Below are 18,682 nucleotides of genomic sequence, written 5' to 3'. Positions count from 1 at the left end.
TTGAATACCCCTACCTTACAGTATACAGTTCATTACTTTTGACCAGAGTTAGTGCACTATATAGGGAATAGGGTGCCAAATCAGAAGCACTATCAGCCATCCTGGGATGTGACTTTTGACAATAACATCCGTTTTTCTGGACTTGGACAGGAGAGATCTGCCATTTGAGATGGAAGGCTATGCCATTATTTATTAACAGTTTATTACACACATAGAGTAAATACAACAACACTAAAAGCAGTGCAATGATCAAACCCAGAAGTGAATCTACATAGATGTTCCTGTTATTGAACTGAGTTAAGGAGATACGTCTGTAATATCTGTGATATGTCTGCGTCTCTATGGGGTTGGACAGAGCTAGTCCCTCCTCAACAGTAATATCAACACTATAAACAATTATCAACAGCCACATAACAATAATAAACAGCTAAGATGGAGGGTTTTCTTGTCATTTATGAACCCTCCACTCAAACCGATTGTACTGCTGGCCGAGGCAACAAGCCACCATACGTTCAGTGTAAAATTCAAATGTATATTTCACTTAGCTTCAGGTCATATATTGAGATGAATTGCTCAACCGTCACAACTTGGACAAACTACTACTGGCGCTCTGATGCTTGCAGAATCAGTTGGCAAATGTAAACACAACAAAAGCCATAGAACAGCCCTTCAGCGAACGGATCTGTTTACCCAAAATGCTGAATGACTTTGTGGTGGGCTCTGATTGGCTGAACCAGTCAACTTCCTGCCCTATCAGTGACAGGACAAGAATGAACTAAAGCAACTCAAGTAACCTCAAACAGGCCAGCCCTCTCATTTGTTAACATATAATTAAAGTTAGTGGAATGCAATTTAATTCACCTTTCTATTGCTTAGGACTGGGTGCAATCTGTAATTTCTGTATGTTTACTGTCAGTCAGAATGTAATTTAAAAAAAAATATGTATTTAACCTTTATTTAATAAGGTTTGGCGTACGGGCCATATATACAGTACGACCCATATACACCTTGTTGTCTGCTAGGAGGCAGAGCTTGTGAATGCTGATAGTGTCAATCACTTTAGTTTACAGTAGTACATACTGTCATCAATCAAAATGAAAACAAATCCCTCTAACGAGAATGACAGGATGTGAATGAAGGGTTTTTGGAAAGAGACACTGGGCACAACACAGTTCTAAATTGGAGAGAGTTTTCTAATCTGGAGCAGTAGACGTATGCTTTAGGTCACAGACAGACACATCCTGTTTCTCTCTATTCATCATCTCAAAACCATCTCATTCGTCATTATTCAGCTATTTCATGACAGCTCTCTATGCTTGGACAGGCTACATGCTTGAACTTTTCCTCGTCATATACACTACCGTTCAAAAGTTCGGGGTCACTTTGAAATTTCCTTGTTTTTGAAAGAAAAGCAAATTTCTTGTCCATTAAAATAACATCAATTTGATCAGAAATACAGTGTAGATATTCTTAATGTTGTAAATGACTATTGTAGCTGGAAACGGCAGATTTTTTATGGAATATCTACATTGGCCTATAGAGACCCATTATCAGCAACCATCACTCCTGTGTTCCAATGGCACGTTGTGTCAGCTAATCCAAGTTTATAATTTTAAAAGGCTAATTGATCATTAGAAAACTATTTTGCAATTATGTTATCACAACTGTAAACTGTTGTGCTGTTAAAGAAGCAATAAAACTGGCCTTCTTTAGACTATTTGAGTATCTGGAGCATCAGCATTTGTGGGTTTGATTACAGGCTCAAAATGGCCAGAAGCAAATAACTTTCTTCTGAAACTCATCAGTCTATTCTTGTTCTGAGAAATGAAGGCTATTATGAGAGAAGTTGCCAAGAAACTGAAGATCTCATACAATGCTGTGTACTACTCCCTTCACAGAACAGCGCAAACTGGCCAGAATAGAAAGAGGAGAGGGAGGCCCCGATGCACAACTGAGCAAGAGGACAAATACATTAGAGTGTCTAGTTAGAGACCTAGCCAAAATAGCAGCACACAAAATTACAGACACATCTACATTTAGATGTGTGTGTGTGTTAGTGTTAAAGCCAGGTAAGCAGATCTCCCCATTAGCAGTGTGCATGGATGGGGGTATTACACTCCAATCAAATCTCATTGTGCCAGGCATTATAAGATTATGTACCCCCACCCCCCCCACGCACACACACACACACACACACACACACACACACACACACACACACACACACACACACACACACACACACACACACACACACAGACTTTTCAAAAAAGTTTTCAAAAAAGTTTCTTTCCTTGTCAGGACATTTGGGTGAATTGTTAGGACACTGGGGTCCTGATATGGTAGAAAAACAAGTACACACACACGCACGCGCATGCACACACACACACACTGGGTAAGTGGCTTAGCTTATGGCCCTACATCCCCACCGGCTACAGCCCCATAGCTTCCGTCCCTCACAAACAAACTCCCACACACACTCTTTCACCCTCACTCTGCTCGTGTAGGGCCGGGCAGGGCCTGGGTGAGCACGGTAGTGTGCTCCCAGTGAGAGGGGAGAGAGAGGCTGATTGGTCTACGGTCTCGTCACTGGGCCTGGTCACTGTCAGGGCTCAGCTATCCACAGTCAGGAGGATGTATGGAGAGAAGCATGGAACACTACATGGTCACCTCACCACTCCAGGTACAGTCAGGAACACATGTAACAGTCAGGTATTCTGTAGTTCTAGAACTGTTGTGCTATGACTGTAGTGCTGTAGCACTATAACTGTCCGACTACAACTACTCAACAGATATTGACCATGTGACCTGTTACACATACTTTTACATAGCTGATGGCTACAGAGAGAGGAATTTAATCCGTGTGTACGGTAGATTAACTCCACCACACAACAAACAACTTGGCTGTTTGTTTACGTTTCAAACCATGGGACTGTGTTCCAAGAGCAGCCGAAGTAAAGCTGCGGACGGATTGCTCACAGAACGAAGATTCGTGTCGTTCGTTAGTTGAATGAACACATTCTGACTTGATCATTTTTGCTGTGTATGAAAATGGACACATTATCATAGGTCAGTCGTTATTGATGTGGTGATACCATATTGGTCATGTACAAGGTAAGGTTATACAGTGTATTATTGTTGTTGTGTATCATTTTACCTTCTATGTTGAGATTATTCATAAAAAAATGGGAAAACTGCCGATTAACTAATTTGCTCTAAAAGCTGAACGTCCCCCGCAAAGTTGTCTTCTTGGGCGACTATCACCTACAAAAATAATGGGATACTGAATCATTTGTCCACAAGGTGGCACTGCAACCCAGTGATTCCATTCTCTATTATACAGGTCAGTCTGTGGACATCTACCTTATCATTAGGCCTACATTAGGCCTTCTCATCATTAGGCCTCCTCTTTCAACTCCCAATAACTGTTCATCAAGCTCAGTCAGTAGAATATTAGTGAAAGTGTGATGAACTGTCATAATGGGACCAATTAGTTTGTTTGAATGTTGAGTGTATGAAAGAGGCACCAATGTCAGTTGCTGTCTAGCTTCTGATGCTACTTATGTATTTGTTCATTTTAAAACAATTCTTGTGAAGATGAAGGATAAGGTTGAAATCCTTCTCTTATAGTATCTTGTGTTTTCTTCCTGATCATGAGGTCAAATGACTATTGATTGGTTGCTGACAGAAGAAAGAACCTATTACAGCAGACAGAGATAACCGGTCACGGCAGCCGTGTGCTGACAGATAGGATTGGGCTAGGAAGAGGCTAAATGAATTCTCAGCAAAACAGCGGTTAATGATTAAAGGGCTTTATCAAGACACTGCAATTGATTTACGTGGAGCATCGCGCTAAATGTTTATTGATGCAATTGTTTACTTATTTAGTGTACAGACATGGGGCTACTTGAGTTTTCCTCTCGCATGGTGGAAAAAACAACTAGTGGTGGATGTGTAAGAATATATTCCATTGGTGGTCTGTTTTTAGTTTAGAAGGTTTTGCATGTAGACGGTAGTCTACATTTTACATGTCAAATCCTTGACTGTTGAAAGTTATCTACAAACAGAGTGAAGAAGTTTTATAACTTCACCTTTTTTTAATGTTTTATTTTGTAGATAATCTTGCTTTAACAAATGATTTATGATTACCTAGTGGAAGTCTACACCTTACTTTTACAATAATACGAGTCTCTTGTATCGTTTAGAGATTTCCAGTGACAAACAAATAGGATTTCTATGTGGTAAATTGGAGTGTGGGACTGTGAGCAAGGAATAATCTTCCTCAATTTCTAGCTCATTTTATGCTCTATTTGCAAATGTGTTTATTGCCCAATACTATTGGGGTTATGGGGGCTGAGCAAAATTAGATCCTAGTAGTTTATCATTACCCTAAGAACAAACAGTCATGGGTCAGGACTATGACAACTTTTCAGTTGTTTCAGATAACTATTTGAACAATCTCAGTTGTTTTTCGTATGAAGATATATGCATTTTCACTTTTTCTAGCTGTTTCCTCCTCTGTACTTGAATCAATGATAATGCTCTGGGCCAAATTATACACGTTCAAATCTCTGAAGTTGACCATTGGTGCCACAATCCTAACTCTCTGTGGTTCTCTGCTCCAACCTGAGGTGGCAGACTAAAAATAAAGGCACATTGAAAAGAGTAACATGTTCCTACTCTGTAGGCCTCTGGGAGTCAACTACCACTGCAAGTTTGAGCTTCAGTGTTGCCCAAGGCATTTGCACAAAACTGTTTTGAGTCAAAAACAATTGTATTTCACCTCAGCATATCTGGAAAAATGAAGTGTTTCTTTTCTGATGTACGTTTTAACAAACAAGTCACAAGAGGTATAAGTGTTGGTCAGTGCTAACTAAAACAGAGGGGAGGAGAATCAAGTCAACAATGTCACCTTCACTTGTAAACACAACATTTCAATTGTATCATCAACACTAAAGCAACCACTAAAACACCAAATATAAGAATAATTTCAACCAATGTCAACATGAAGACATGCAGTCAACTATTTTCCAACAGTACAGACACAGTGATAATCCCACTGGTCAGCCGAAGGGGCTTGTAGTTGCACAAGATGTGTGATTTGCAGATAGTTATCATCTGTTGACAAGGTCTTCGCCTGCCATGACACTACTACTACTCACATGGTATCTCCTACATCTAACAGACAGACAGACAGACAGACAGAGGCAGCGCAGGCTCAACACTGGCCTAAAATATGCTGCAACGAGCACATTGCCTCCTTGTTCTCGCTCTTCTTATCAATATCTACAGCACTGTATCGTACACACATCAAAAACACTTACATTTTCCCTGCGCTTGAAGCTCTCCTAAAAAATAATATGTTCCCATATAGAGTATATTCCAAATATCATTGACTCTTGGTTTCCCCCCGGCTGTTACCTCCAGTTATTTGTTTTTTTAATCCTCACTAGCTCTTTCCATTGGGATCGGACGTGTGGAATGAAAAAGAGTCATTCAGTGGAAGGTACAAATAGGCAGTGGTTAACAAATGGAGTTTGGTCAGTGGTCGGACTATTCAGATTCCTATTCAGAAGACAGACAGGACTTTGTTCACAAACTGGAGTTTGAAGTTAGTTTCAAAGGGGAGAATTACACTGGTGTTACATCAGGTCTCTCCGGCAGTCAGTCCTTTGACTTTTAGCCCCCGGGCTGTTTGGGCGACTGATTATAAGACTGAACGACTGATTATAAGACTGACAGGACAGGACTTCCATACACATGTCATAGACAGATGAACATGGCTACTTCATATGCGTGTGACGAGGACTGCCTGTGTCAAAAGGGAGCGTGAGGGAACACGTTATGTCATGTTAACCCTTCATAAAAAAAAATGTTTGAATTTTTTTTTTCCTGTGTGTTTCACAGGAATAAATGACTTGTCTAGAAGAAATTTCACTTTGAGCGTTTATATGGACTGCATGTTACTGCTAAAGATCTAGTCTCCTGACTTTTGTGTTAGGGTCGTTGCCGGTGCAGGTTAAAACAGGTTAAAGTGAACTGGTTAAATCAGCAGGCTTCTCTGATTACTCTGTGATAAGATACTGACAGGAGGCTCCTTCGGCTGCTCTATGATAACCTCTGCCCATCCCATCGTTGCTGTTTCCGTGCCGTGGGAATGTACGACATACAGGTTAACAGGAACTAATGTTAAACATACGACCTCATATAATAGCACTCTCCATATTTGAAAAAGCATGACAGATCATATAGTTACTAAGATGATAAATGATCATTGGCGATCATATTTAGCGTACTATGACATGGAATCGTGTTAGCAGCATGTGAATGACATGAAAATGACATTTCCAGAACTCCCAACATTTAGTTAAACATCTCCCATTTGCACAACATGAGATAAATGATCATTAGTAAAATACTGAAAGTAGACAAGTTATGTCAGTTTAAGGTGAGGATCCAAAAAGTAGCTATCAGTATCTTTCTATACCCGAAGAGTCTGTCACTGCCTGAGTGTGAATAAGAAAACCTTAACCTTGCAGATTACACTTTATAGAGCAGTATATGACTGTTCTTGGACGAGTTCACAGAAAATTAAGATGGGAGCTGGTGATAATAAAGACATTTAATGGCTAAGGAGATAAGATTTCTTCTAAGTGACTCATTCCCCTCATTCCGTCACACAGATTTCCCTCTCGCTACCTTCTGGTTCTTCACGATCATTACTGCCGTGGTGATTGAGCAAATATGGCCACTTGAGGGGCGTTCTAACAGTCTTTTGTATGTGGCCCAAATGGCACCCTATTCCCTTGTGCACTACTTTTGACTAGAGCTCTATGGGCCTTGGCCAAGAGTATTGCACTGTATAGGGAATAGAGTGCTGTTTGGGAACTCAGCCGAAGTGCTTCATGATCATTGCTGCCGTGGTGCTCAAGCAAACATGAACAAATATGGGCACTTGAGGGGTGTTCCACTAGAGTCTGTGTCTACCAAAGATGTGGAGAAGTAATCAATTGTAATGACCTCTGTTCAGACTTACTTGTATGATATACACCTAGCAGCTCTGGCGAGGCCCTAGATTAGTCGCATGTTCTATTTGAGCACCTCGTGTCATCCGTTGATAAAACAATTTGTGGCAGGCTACACATCTTCCTTTCTCAAGCTCAAAGAAGTGTGAAGATTCTTCAGTGACATTTTCTTTGTGATTCTAAATCGGTGTTCATCCATCTGACCGGTTGTAGTGGACAATCAAATTCGAACGTTTTCACTTGATCTTCTCTACATTCTCAGGCGGATCACTGTGACCGACTTAACCACAGAATTTTTTTGATTCGGGAGGAGATTTTATTTGCTGAATCCTATATATGCTCTGGGTGGGTAGTTATCAACTTCACCAGCCTGCGTTTTTACTGCTCTGAGGTCTCGGTGAACCCAAGATCATTGACCTATCGCTTTGTACTGGCACCTTCCTTCTTCAAATACAACACTGCTGTTTACCATGTCACATTTACTGACACAGTGGGGTCAGCTTATTTGCGTATTCTGCAACATTTCATTTTTCTAAAAATCAGTTGCTTTATATAAGTGTTGACTGTATTAGACCTTTAAAGATGATGTCGTCTTATGAACTTATGATACACTTTCGAGTATTATAATACTTTTCTCGCAGCGCATTCTGTTCTCAAATTCTTGTTAAGCCACTTTAGTTTGGTAAATCCTGCTGAAAGCTTTCTAATACGGTGCTTGCTTTCCCCAAAATGAACCCGTTATGGCTTGAGACTCGTATCCCAATCCCAATGTGGTCCTAAAAACATAGGCTCCTACCAAATCAAATCAAATGTTATTGGTCACATACACATGTTCAGCAGATGTTATTGCGGGTGTAGCGAAATGCTTGTGTTTCAAGCTCCAAAAGTGCAGTTCTATCTAACAATACACAACAATACACACAACTCGAAAAAGTAAAATAGTGGAATTAAGAAATATAGAAATATTAGGAGTCCAGAGTATAATATCCACGTATTCTTCAGATATACTATATATTCTATCCACATACTGTCCATAATTTCAATACATCCCATCACACACATACAGTGCATTCAGAAAGTATTCAGACCCTTTGACTTTTTCCACATTTTGTTATGCTACAGCCTGATTCAAAAATGTATTAAATAACAATTTTTCCTCATCAATCTACACACAATACCCCATAATGACAAAGCAAAAACAGGTTTTCTGGAAATGTTTGCAAATGTATTAAATATAAAAACAAAAATACATTATTTACGTACAGTACCAGTCAAAAGTTTGGGCACACCTATTCATTCCAGGGTTTTTCTTTAGTTTTACTATTTTCTACATTGTAGAATAATAGTGAAGACATCAAAACAATGAAATAACACATATGGAATCATGTCGTAACCAAAAAAGTATTAAACAAATCAAAATATATTTTATATTTGAGATTCTTCAAAGTAGCCACCCTTTGCCTTGATGAAAGCTTTTCACACTCTTGGGATTCTCTCAACCTACTCAAAATGAGTAGGTGTGTCCAAACTTTTGACTGATACTGTGAGTATTCAGGCCCTTTGCTATGAGCCTTGAAATTGAGCTCAGGTGCATCCTGTTTCCATTGACCATTCTTGAGATGTTTCCACAACTTGATTGGAGTCCACCTGTGGTAAATTTAATTGATTGGACATGATTTGGAAAGGCACACACCTGTCCATATACGTTCTCACAGTTGATAGTGCATGTCAGAGCAAAAAGCAAGCCACGAGTTCGAAGGAATTGTCCGTAGAGCTCCGAGACAGGATTGTGTCGAGGCACAGATCTGGGGAAGGGTACCAAAAAATGTCTGCTGCATTGAAGGTCCCCAAGAACACAGTGGCTTCCATAATTTTTAAATGGAAGAAGTTTGGAACCACCAAGACTCTTCCTAGAGCTGGTCACCCTGCCAAACTCAGCAATCGGGGGAGAAGGGCCTTTGTCGGGGAGGTGATCAAGAACCCATGGTCACTCTGACAGAGCTCCAGAGCTCCCCTGTGGCAATGGGAGAACCTTCCAGAAGGACAACCATCTTTGCAGCACATCACAAATCAGGCTTTTATGGTAGAGTGGCCAGACCAAAGCCACTCCTCAGTAAGAGGCACATGACAGCCCGCTTGGAGTTTGCCAAGAGGCACCTAAAGGACTCTCAGACTATGAGAAACAAGATTCTCTGGTCTGATGAAACCAATACTGAACTCTTTGGCCTGAATGCCAAGTGTTACATCTGGAGGAAACCTGGCACCATCCCTACGGTGAAGCATGGTGGTGGCAGCATCATGCTGTGGGGATGTTTTTCAGCGGCAGGGACGGGGAGACTAGTCAGGATCGAGGGAAAGATGAACGGAGCAAAATACAGAGAGATCCTTGATGAAAACCTGCTCCAGAGTGCTCAGGACCTCAGACTGTGGTGACGATTCACCTTCCAACAGGACAACGACCCTAAGCACACAGCCAAGACAACGCAGGCGTGGCTTCGGGACAAGTCTCTGAATGTCCTTGAGTGGCCCAGCTAGAGGCCAGAGTTGAATCCAATGGAACATCTCTGGAGAGACCTGAAAATAGCAGCGACACTCCCCGTCCAACCTGACAGAGCTTGAGAGGATCCACTGAGAAGAATTGGAGAAACTCACCAAATACAGGTGTGCCAAGCTTGTAGCGTCATACCCAAGAAGACTCGAGGCTGTAATCGCTGCCAAAGGTGCTTCAACAATGTACTGAGTAAAGGGTCTGAATACTTATGTAAATGTGTTATTTCAGTTTCTTATTTAGAATACATTTTTTATAAAAACCTGTTTTTGCTTTTTCATTATGGGGTATTGTGTGTAGATAGATGAGCGGAAAAAATAATTTCATCCATTTTAGAATTAGGCTGTAACATAACAAAATGTGGAAAAAGTCAAGGGGTATGAATACTTTCCAAATGCACTGTATACAGTGCCTTGCGAAAGTATTCGGCCCCCTTGAACTTTGCGACCTTTTGCCACATTTCAGGCTTCAAACATAAAGATATAAAACTGTATTTTTTTGTGAATAATCAACAACAAGTGGGTCACAATCATGAAGTGGAACGACATTTATTGGATATTTCAAACTTTTTTAACAAATCAAAAACTGAAAATTGGGCGTGCAAAATTATTCATTCCCCTTAAGTTAATACTTTGCAGCGCCACCTTTTGCTGCGATTACAGCTGTAAGTCGCTTGGGGTATGTCTCTATCAGTTTTGCACATTGAGAGACTGACATTTTTTCCCATTCCTCCTTGCAAAACAGCTCGAGCTCAGTGAGGTTGGATGGAGAGCATTTGTGAACAGCAGTTTTCAGTTCTTTCCAAAGATTCTCAATTGGATTCAGGTCTGGACTTTGACTTGGCCATTCTAACACCTGTATATGTTTATTTTTGAACCATTCCATTGTAGATTTTGCTTTATGTTTTGGATCATTGTCTTGTTGGAAGACAAATCTCCGTCCCAGTCTCAGGTCTTTTGCAGACTTCATCAGGTTTTCTTCCAGAATGGTCCTGTATTTGGCTCCATCCATCTTCCCATCAATTTTAACCATCTTCCCTGTCCCTGCTGAAGAAAAGCAGGCCCAAACCATGATGCTGCCACCACCATGTTTGACAGTGGGTATGGTGTGTTCAGGGTGATGAGTTGTGTTGCTTTTACACCAAACATAACATTTTGCATTGTTGCCAAAAGGTTCAATTTTGGTTTCATCTGACCAGAGCACCTTCTTCCACATGTTTGGTGTGTCTCCCAGGTGGCTTGTGGCAAACTTTAAACAACACTTTTTATGGATATCTTTAAGAAATGGCTTTCTTCTTGCCACTCTTCCATAAAGGCCAGATTTGTGCAATATACGACTGATTGTTGTCCTATGGACAGAGTCTCCCACCTCAGCTGTAGATCTCTGCAGTTCATCCAGAGTGATCATGGGCCTCTTGGCTGCATCTCTGATCAGTCTTCTCCTTGTATGAGCTGAAAGTTTAGAGGGACGGCCAGGTCTTGGTAGATTTGCAGTGGTCTGATACTCCTTCCATTTCAATAGTATCGCTTGCACAGTGCTCCTTGGGATGTTTAAAGCTTGGGAAATCTTTTTGTATCCAAATCCGGCTTTAAACTTCTTCACAACAGTATCTCGGGACCTGCCTGGTGTGTTCCTTGTTCTTCATGATGCTCTCTGCGCTTTTAACGGACCTCTGAGACTATCACAGTGCAGGTGCATTTATACGGAGACTTGATTACACACAGGTGGATTGTATTTATCATCATTAGTCATTTAGGTCAACATTGAGAGATCATTCAGAGATCCTCACTGAACTTCTGGAGAGAGTTTGCTGCACTGAAAGTAAAGGGGCTGAATAATTTTGCACGCCCAATTTTTCAGTTTTTGATTTGTTAAAAAAGTTTGAAATATACAATAAATGTCGTTCCACTTCATGATTGTGTCCCACTTGTTGTTGGTTCTTCACAAAAAAATACAGTTTTATATCTTTATGTTTGAAGCCTGAAATGTGGCAAAAGGTCGCAAAGTTCAAGGGGGCCGAATACTTTCGCAAGGCACTGTATATATGTACGTGTGTGTGTGTGATGGGATGGGATGTGTAGACATGATGGACAATATGTGGATAGAATATGTAGTATATCTGAAGAATACGTGGATAGAATACTATATGTACAGCAATAGTTGAATAGGATGGCCTTGACTAGAATACAGTATATACAAATGAAATGGGTACAACAGTATGTAAACATTATTAAAGTGACCAGTGTTCTATTATTAAATTGACCAGAGTTCCAAGTCTATGTACATAGGCAGCAGCCTCTAAGGTGCAGGGTTGAGTAACCGGGTGGTAGCCGGCTAATGACCGTGACTGAAGTTCAGGGCAGGGTACTGGGCGGATGCCGGATAGTGGTGACAAACCAATGACATTAGTGACCAAACAGCGCTCTAAAAAGCATTACATTTGACCATAAGTTTCTTTGAACAAAAAAAGTTTTGGAAGAGTTGGGTCACACTACTTATGTTATGTGCGTACAGAATTTTGTGAAACAATTAACTCTTTTACATAAAGGCAACAACAAAAAAATCCAGCAATAGTTATTTATCTGGTTTAATATGCAAGAATGAAGTGAGATTTACCAGAGATATATTACATGTGGACGTACAGTGCCAGTCAAAAGTTTGGACACACCAACTTATTCAAGGGGTTTTCTTTATTTTTTACTATTTTCTACATTGTTGAATAAAAAAAGTGTTAAACAAATCAAAATATAAATCAAAATACAAATCAAGATATTTGAGATTTTTCAAAGTAGACACACTTTGCCTTGACGACAGCTTTGCACACTCTTGGCATTCTCTCATTCAGCTTCATGAGGCACCTGGAATGCATTTCAATTAACAGGTGTGATTGTTAAAAGTTCATTTCTTTCCTTCTTTCCTTCTTAACGCGTTTGAGCCAATCAGTTGTGTTGTGACAAGGTAGGGGTGGTATACAGAAGAAGGTATTTGGTAAAAGACGAAGTTCATATCATGGAAAGAACAGCTCAAATAAGCTAATAGAAACAACAGTCCATCATTACTTTAAGACATGAAGGTCAGTCAATACGGAACATTTCAAGAACTTTGAACATTTCTTCAAGTGCAGTTGCAAAAACCATCAAGAGCTATGATGAAACTGTCTCTCATGAGGAACGACACAGGAAAGGAAAAATCAGAGTTACCTCTGCTGCAGAGGATAAGTTCATTAGAGTTACCAGCCTCCGAAATTGCAGCCCAAATAAATGCTTCACTGAGTTCACAGACACATCTCAACATCAACTGTTCAGAGGACACTGTGTGAATCAGTCCTTCTTGTTCAAATTGCTGCAAAGAAACTTCTACTAAAGGACACCAATAATAATAAGAGACTTGCTTGGGACAAGAAACACGAGCAATGGACATTAGACCGGTGGAAATCTGTTCTTTGGTCTGATGAGTCCAAATTTGAGATTTTTGGTTCCAACCGCTGTGTCTTTGTGAGACGCAGAGTAGGTGAACAGATGATCTCTGCATGTGTGGTCCCACCGTGAAGCATGGAGGAGGTGGGATGGTGTTGGGGTTCTTGTCTGGTGACACTGTTGGTGATTTATTTAGAATTCAAGGCACACTTAACCAACATGGCTACCACAGCATTCTGCAGTGATATGCCATCCCATCTGGTTTGCGCTTAGTGGGACTATCATTTGTTTTTGAACAGGACAATGACCCAACACACCCAACACTCCAAGCTGTGTAAGGACTATTTGACCAAGAAGGAGAGTGATGGAGTGCTGCATCAGATGACCTAGCCTCCACAATCCACTGTCCTCTACCCAATTGAGATGGTTTGGGATGAGTTGGACTGCAGAGTGAAGGAAATGCAGCCAACAAGTACTCAGCATATATGGGAACTGCTTCAAGACTGTTGGAAAAGTATTTCAGGTGAAGTTGGTTGAGAGAATGCCAAGAGTGTGAAACGCTGTCATCAAGGCAAAGGGTGGCGACTTTCAAGAATTTAAAATATAAAATATATTTTGATTTGTTTAACACTTTTTTTAGTTACTACATGATTGTATGTGTTATTTCATAGTTTTGATTTCTTCACTATTATTCTACAATGTAGAAAATAGATCTGTAGGTCTGAATCCAGACTGTAGGCCGAGTCCTCCTCATGATGCAGTACTTCCAGTTGAGCTGCACTTCTCTTCACTTTGAGTATAGATTTGATTAAAACATCTAGCTAAAAGGCAAAATAATCTGTATGCTCTCAGATTGCAATAAGAATTCATATGAAAATATGCTCTTTGCTGCCCTGATGAAGGAGTTGGCTCAGAGTGCTTTGGCCTACAATTTGAGATTCCAATTCTTTGGTCAAAGACATTTAGTTATCTGATGGTTTTAAATGGCAGGAAACAACAAGAGGTGATTTCAAGCAAGTAAAGCACAATGATTTGGCTGAGATTCAACATTCATTTTATGTCTCTCATGATATAATTGTTGATCCATTACTGACAGCAACGTGGAAAGAGAAAGAGGGAAAGAGAGAGAGCGAGAGAAAGAGAGAGATGTGGAAAAGAGTGAGAGATCCAAGTTATGTTTGAGAGAAAAACAACCATGATTCTCCAATAGAAAAGGAGTCTAGTTAAACATCAACCAGACTTCCACCCCACCCCTCCTGGGAGCCTGGGAGGAAGCTCCTCCTGTCAGTCTGACCCAGGCTTCTCATGGCCTCCTCCTCCAGAGCTCTGGAGGAGAGACTGTCCCCATAGCATAGGGGTATCTCTTTTCACTTTTAGGAGGAGGAGCCTGGCCAAATAATCGGGGTGGGGGGGGTGGGGGGGGAGTGAGGAGGGAAGGCACTTAGCTTCATGGACAAGTCTTTTTGATCAACTGTCAGGTAGCTGAGAGGGAATTTGTTTGTCCAAAGCACTGGTAGACATGGACATGGCAGACTATAGTGACGCCCTGGACCCAGCCTACACCACATTGGAATTTGAAAACATGCAAGTGCTCTCCATGGGCACAGGTGAGTCAGAGTCATACGTTGCCTGGTTGAACTTTGAGACTTTTGGCTACTAAACGTTTGGACAGAGGGTTTAAGTTGATGTCATCAAAAGTAGCTGTCATTTGTCCAATCTTGTATTGGATGCAAAAGGATGAGAATGTGCTTTTCTGATAATATGATCACCTTTTGTTGCAATAGTAAAACATTCAAGGGTTTTGCACAATACACCCAATGCATCTGGATGATTTGGTGATGAAACAACTGTTTGGTAGAGAATGACCTTATCCTGTTGTAACTTGTAGACTGTATATTTGACCTAAAATAGAGTTACAACGAATAGATATTCATTATATGATTTAAGTGACATGGACATCACTCTCTTGTTACCTGTATTAATGTTCCCATGCATTTCAAGGTCCATACAAAAAGAAAAAGCATTTCTCAGAGTTCTTTGACAGCATGATAGCTTTTTTGAAAGTGAAACATTGGCCTTTCTAGTTTCCCATGACATTCGACTGTGAACTTGATTCTGAAATGAAACAATTTGGTCTGAGGAAGAAAAGGCAATGACCCTTGAAAGACAATCGAATTGCATGGCCAATATCATCTTTGTTATTCCTTACTCATTGTACTGGCTTATACACATAAATATTCAGATTGTTTATGATACGTAAACAGCATACAGTACATTGTATATGTGTAGTTTATTTCAACAATAAATGTTTTTACTAGTATAATTACAGCTTTACTACACAGGTATGTATAACATAACTGTGAGTAACTCAATGTAAAGTGTTGGCAGAAACCTTCCATACTGTATGATTGATTGAACCAGTCATCTCATTGATGACTTTGAGGGAGGGTGAGACTGCCTGTCTCCACTGATTGCCTTTCCAGAGGTAATCAAGCCTGGATCAGTTACTGTTTACCTTGACAGGATTTCAGATACTACTCAGATAGACAGTAAATACTACTGTAATAGACCGTAGCCTGATGATAGTCGTATTAGCCCATTTGATCAACAAGCAATGACACTGACCGTAATGCAATCACTTGATGCCGGTTGTTCTCACCTTTAAATTAAACTAATCAAAGTATCTGTTTGCTTTGAAAATATGTTAAGTTTAATGACTGAATATAATATTCTGTCATTATATTGACCAATTACTGAGAGAGAGCTTAGAGTCGAAACATTACTTTTTCACGTTTTAGGGCAAACATTCTGCTAAAAGTAACAAATATTTCAGCATCACATAACATTTCCTTTCTAACTCTTTTCTACTAGTCACTCCACACCATCCATCCCTATACTCACAGGCTAACTTCCAAAAAGTTCCTAGATGTGAATTACTTAATTCAGTCATCAAAAATGTCTAGTAACTACTTATCCCACTGCACACATACATATCCTCTTCCCTAAGTCAAACATTGATGACCCAAAGACCTCCTGACCCCGAAGAGGAAGACTGGATTGATAAAGCACTTTTCCACAGCTCAAAATGCTTTACATAGTCTAGCACCCACAATATCGCTCTGTCTGTTGTTTCAGACTCCTCACCGGCTGAGAGTGCCAACATGAACACAGCCAACCACCTCGGTGTGGTCGCCCTGTGTGCCATATGTGGGGACAGGGCCACGGGAAAGCACTACGGGGCCTCCAGCTGTGACGGCTGCAAAGGTTTTTTCCGCCGAAGTGTTCGCAAAAACCACATGTACTCATGCAGGTGAGGATCAGGCTTATAGTACATTATACGCAAGGGCAAACAACAGAACCACCGTATTCCGGTCCATTTGGCAAGAATAATGACACAGTTGCAATTGCTGATTTATGCCTCTAGAGCCAGAGATAACAACGAAAGAATGACTAAAACAGACGGTTGCAATAATGACGCTGGCATATTCAACAACAGCACTCTCTCTACTCTCAACACAATTCATCTAAAGTGTTCTTTCTAACTTCCTTCTCCAGATTCAACAGACAGTGCATTGTGGACAAAGACAAAAGGAATCAATGCAGATACTGTCGATTGAAGAAATGCTTTCGAGCTGGCATGAAAAAAGAAGGTATACAATTCATTCAACTTCATTCAAATGGTAATTTGCAAGAGTGAAAGAGTGAAAAAATGATTGAGATGATTGAGGCCTATGTGGTCATATTGTGGTAGTATGTATTATGCTCAGTCTCTACTTTTTGTACAAGAACGTGATGAAACTAGCAGTTATTATTTCAAAATCTCTGGTAAAGGATATCCTAGAACTAGAACGTCCCATTTTTATCAGCCAGTCCCTATCATAGCATTGTAGAGCCAAGCAGAGCCATTGGGACTGAGGTATGAGGTATGTTGCAAGAGCCAGGAGACCAGCACTTTGTTAATGTTGACTCCATGATGCACTAAAGTCTATGACCAGCTTATGCTGAGCAAACAGTTCAGTGGGGGAATTATAGCCACACGTACTGATAAACACATCAACCTTGGGAGACTTTTGTCTCCCTCGAAAGTTAATGCTAATATGAGTCAATGATAAGTCAATGATAATATCCCCATAATAATTGTTAATGAGTGTCAGATAATATTGTATGCACCATTTATTATGAAAAGAATGGCATATTTGAGTTGTATGACTTTGAAGGTTTGTCAAGTTGAGTCAGAATGACAGTATGGGGAGTGCTTTGACTGAACAATTTCTGGTGAACAATAGACAATCAAGGATCTATTCTCTCCTGATAGCTACGGTTTGTTTGTTTGTCAGCTGTACAGAACGAAAGAGACAGAATCAGCACCAGAAGATCTAGCTATGAAGACAGCAGTTTACCATCTATCAATGCACTCATCCAGGCAGATGTACTCTCAAGACAGGTAAGGCCCATGGATATGGCTATTTCAATCGAAATCATTGTAAGCATTTTAAAGTCATTTTAAATTGCCCCAGAATGGGTAAAAAAAAGTTGTATTGAAAGGTATGGAATTGAATTTATTTTTGTTAAATAAGTGGTGTTGATAATTTGTCTATGAATAGGACACACATGTATTTATTATTGTGTGTGTGTGTGTGTGTGTGTGTATGTGTGTGTGTGTGTGTGTGTGTGTGTGTGTGTGTGTGTGTGTGTGTGTGTGTGTGTGTGTGTGTGTGTGTGTGTGTGTGTGTGTGTGTGTGTGTGTGTGTGTGTGTGTGTGTGTGTGTGTGTGTGTGTGTGTGTGTGTGTGTGTGTGTGTATGTATGTGTGTGTGTGTGTAGATATCCTCACCTGGGCCCATACTGAATGGTGACATCAGGACGAAAAAGATAGCATCCGTCACAGATGTGTGTGAATCAATGAAACAGCAGCTGCTGGTGCTGGTAGAATGGGCCAAGTACATCCCTGCCTTCTGTGATCTGCCTCTGGATGACCAGGTAAGACATTGCACTAGACTTTACAGTGTCTAGTGGACTGGACTAAACTAGGTTGGACTAAACCATACTACTCTTATTCTGGGGTATTGCACTTTATGGGCCATTTTGTCTTGGACTAAAAAGCCTGCAATATAGGACAGGAAACCAGTCTGGTAGATAATTCAAGTATTTTATTAAACTTATATTTAACCAGGCAAGTCAATTAAGCACAACAGTTATATTTACAACGGAGGCTTAGCAAGAAGCAAAAGGCCTCCTGTGGGGACAGGGGCTGGGATTTTTAAAAATGATGTTGGGAGTATTATTGTCATTCCTAAAAAGAACAACTTAAAGCTATGTGTCCAGGGAATATACATCTCTCCAATCAGCATCTTGAGGAGGGAGTGCTGCTGCTGTTTTTAAAGACCTCCGAATCCAAAGAAGGGGTTAATGTATTTGAATCACCAGTTAGAATATGATGAGCTGGTTTGAAAGTTCTATCCGTGCTCAGAACCATTCCAGAATCATTAACACTGTGATGACCAGGGCTTGGTAACTGATTTGCTGAAATTGAATTAGTGAGGGATCCAACAGGTGTATCTTCACACACTTACTTGACTCTGGTCAGCTCTTCAGTGACCTAAAAGGTGGTGGGAAAGATTCCTTGTTTAATGGTTAGTTATAAGTGGCATAAGAGGTATAATATTTCCAGGGTTGGGTAGGTTACTTTCTAAA

The 18,682-nt window shown here is 40.4% G+C and overlaps 1 protein-coding gene across 3 annotated transcripts in view; it reads left to right on the top strand.

Annotated features, from left to right (window-relative positions):
- Positions 1-18,682, top strand: part of LOC135528416 (hepatocyte nuclear factor 4-alpha-like) — a 29,330-nt gene that overhangs the window by 7,330 nt on the left and 3,318 nt on the right. Inside the window, exons 1-5 of one of the 3 annotated variants that reach the window (XM_064957486.1) lie at positions 14,420-14,596; positions 16,125-16,299; positions 16,545-16,669; positions 17,327-17,433; positions 17,813-17,968. In XM_064957486.1, the coding sequence (XP_064813558.1) occupies positions 14,509-14,596; positions 16,125-16,299; positions 16,545-16,669; positions 17,327-17,433; positions 17,813-17,968 (651 nt within the window). In that variant the 5' untranslated portion in view covers positions 14,420-14,508. Of the gene's footprint in view, positions 1-14,419; positions 14,597-16,124; positions 16,300-16,544; positions 16,670-17,326; positions 17,434-17,812; positions 17,969-18,682 lie in introns of those variants that run through there. The other 2 variants (XM_064957487.1, XM_064957488.1) reach the window with 2 other exon arrangements.

This window comes from Oncorhynchus masou, chromosome 33 (genome assembly GCF_036934945.1).
Source record: "Oncorhynchus masou masou isolate Uvic2021 chromosome 33, UVic_Omas_1.1, whole genome shotgun sequence".
NCBI classification, from domain to species: Eukaryota; Metazoa; Chordata; class Actinopteri; order Salmoniformes; family Salmonidae; genus Oncorhynchus; species Oncorhynchus masou.
The sequence above is the reverse complement of the archived record's forward strand: the minus strand, read 5'-3'. Positions and strand labels throughout refer to the sequence as shown.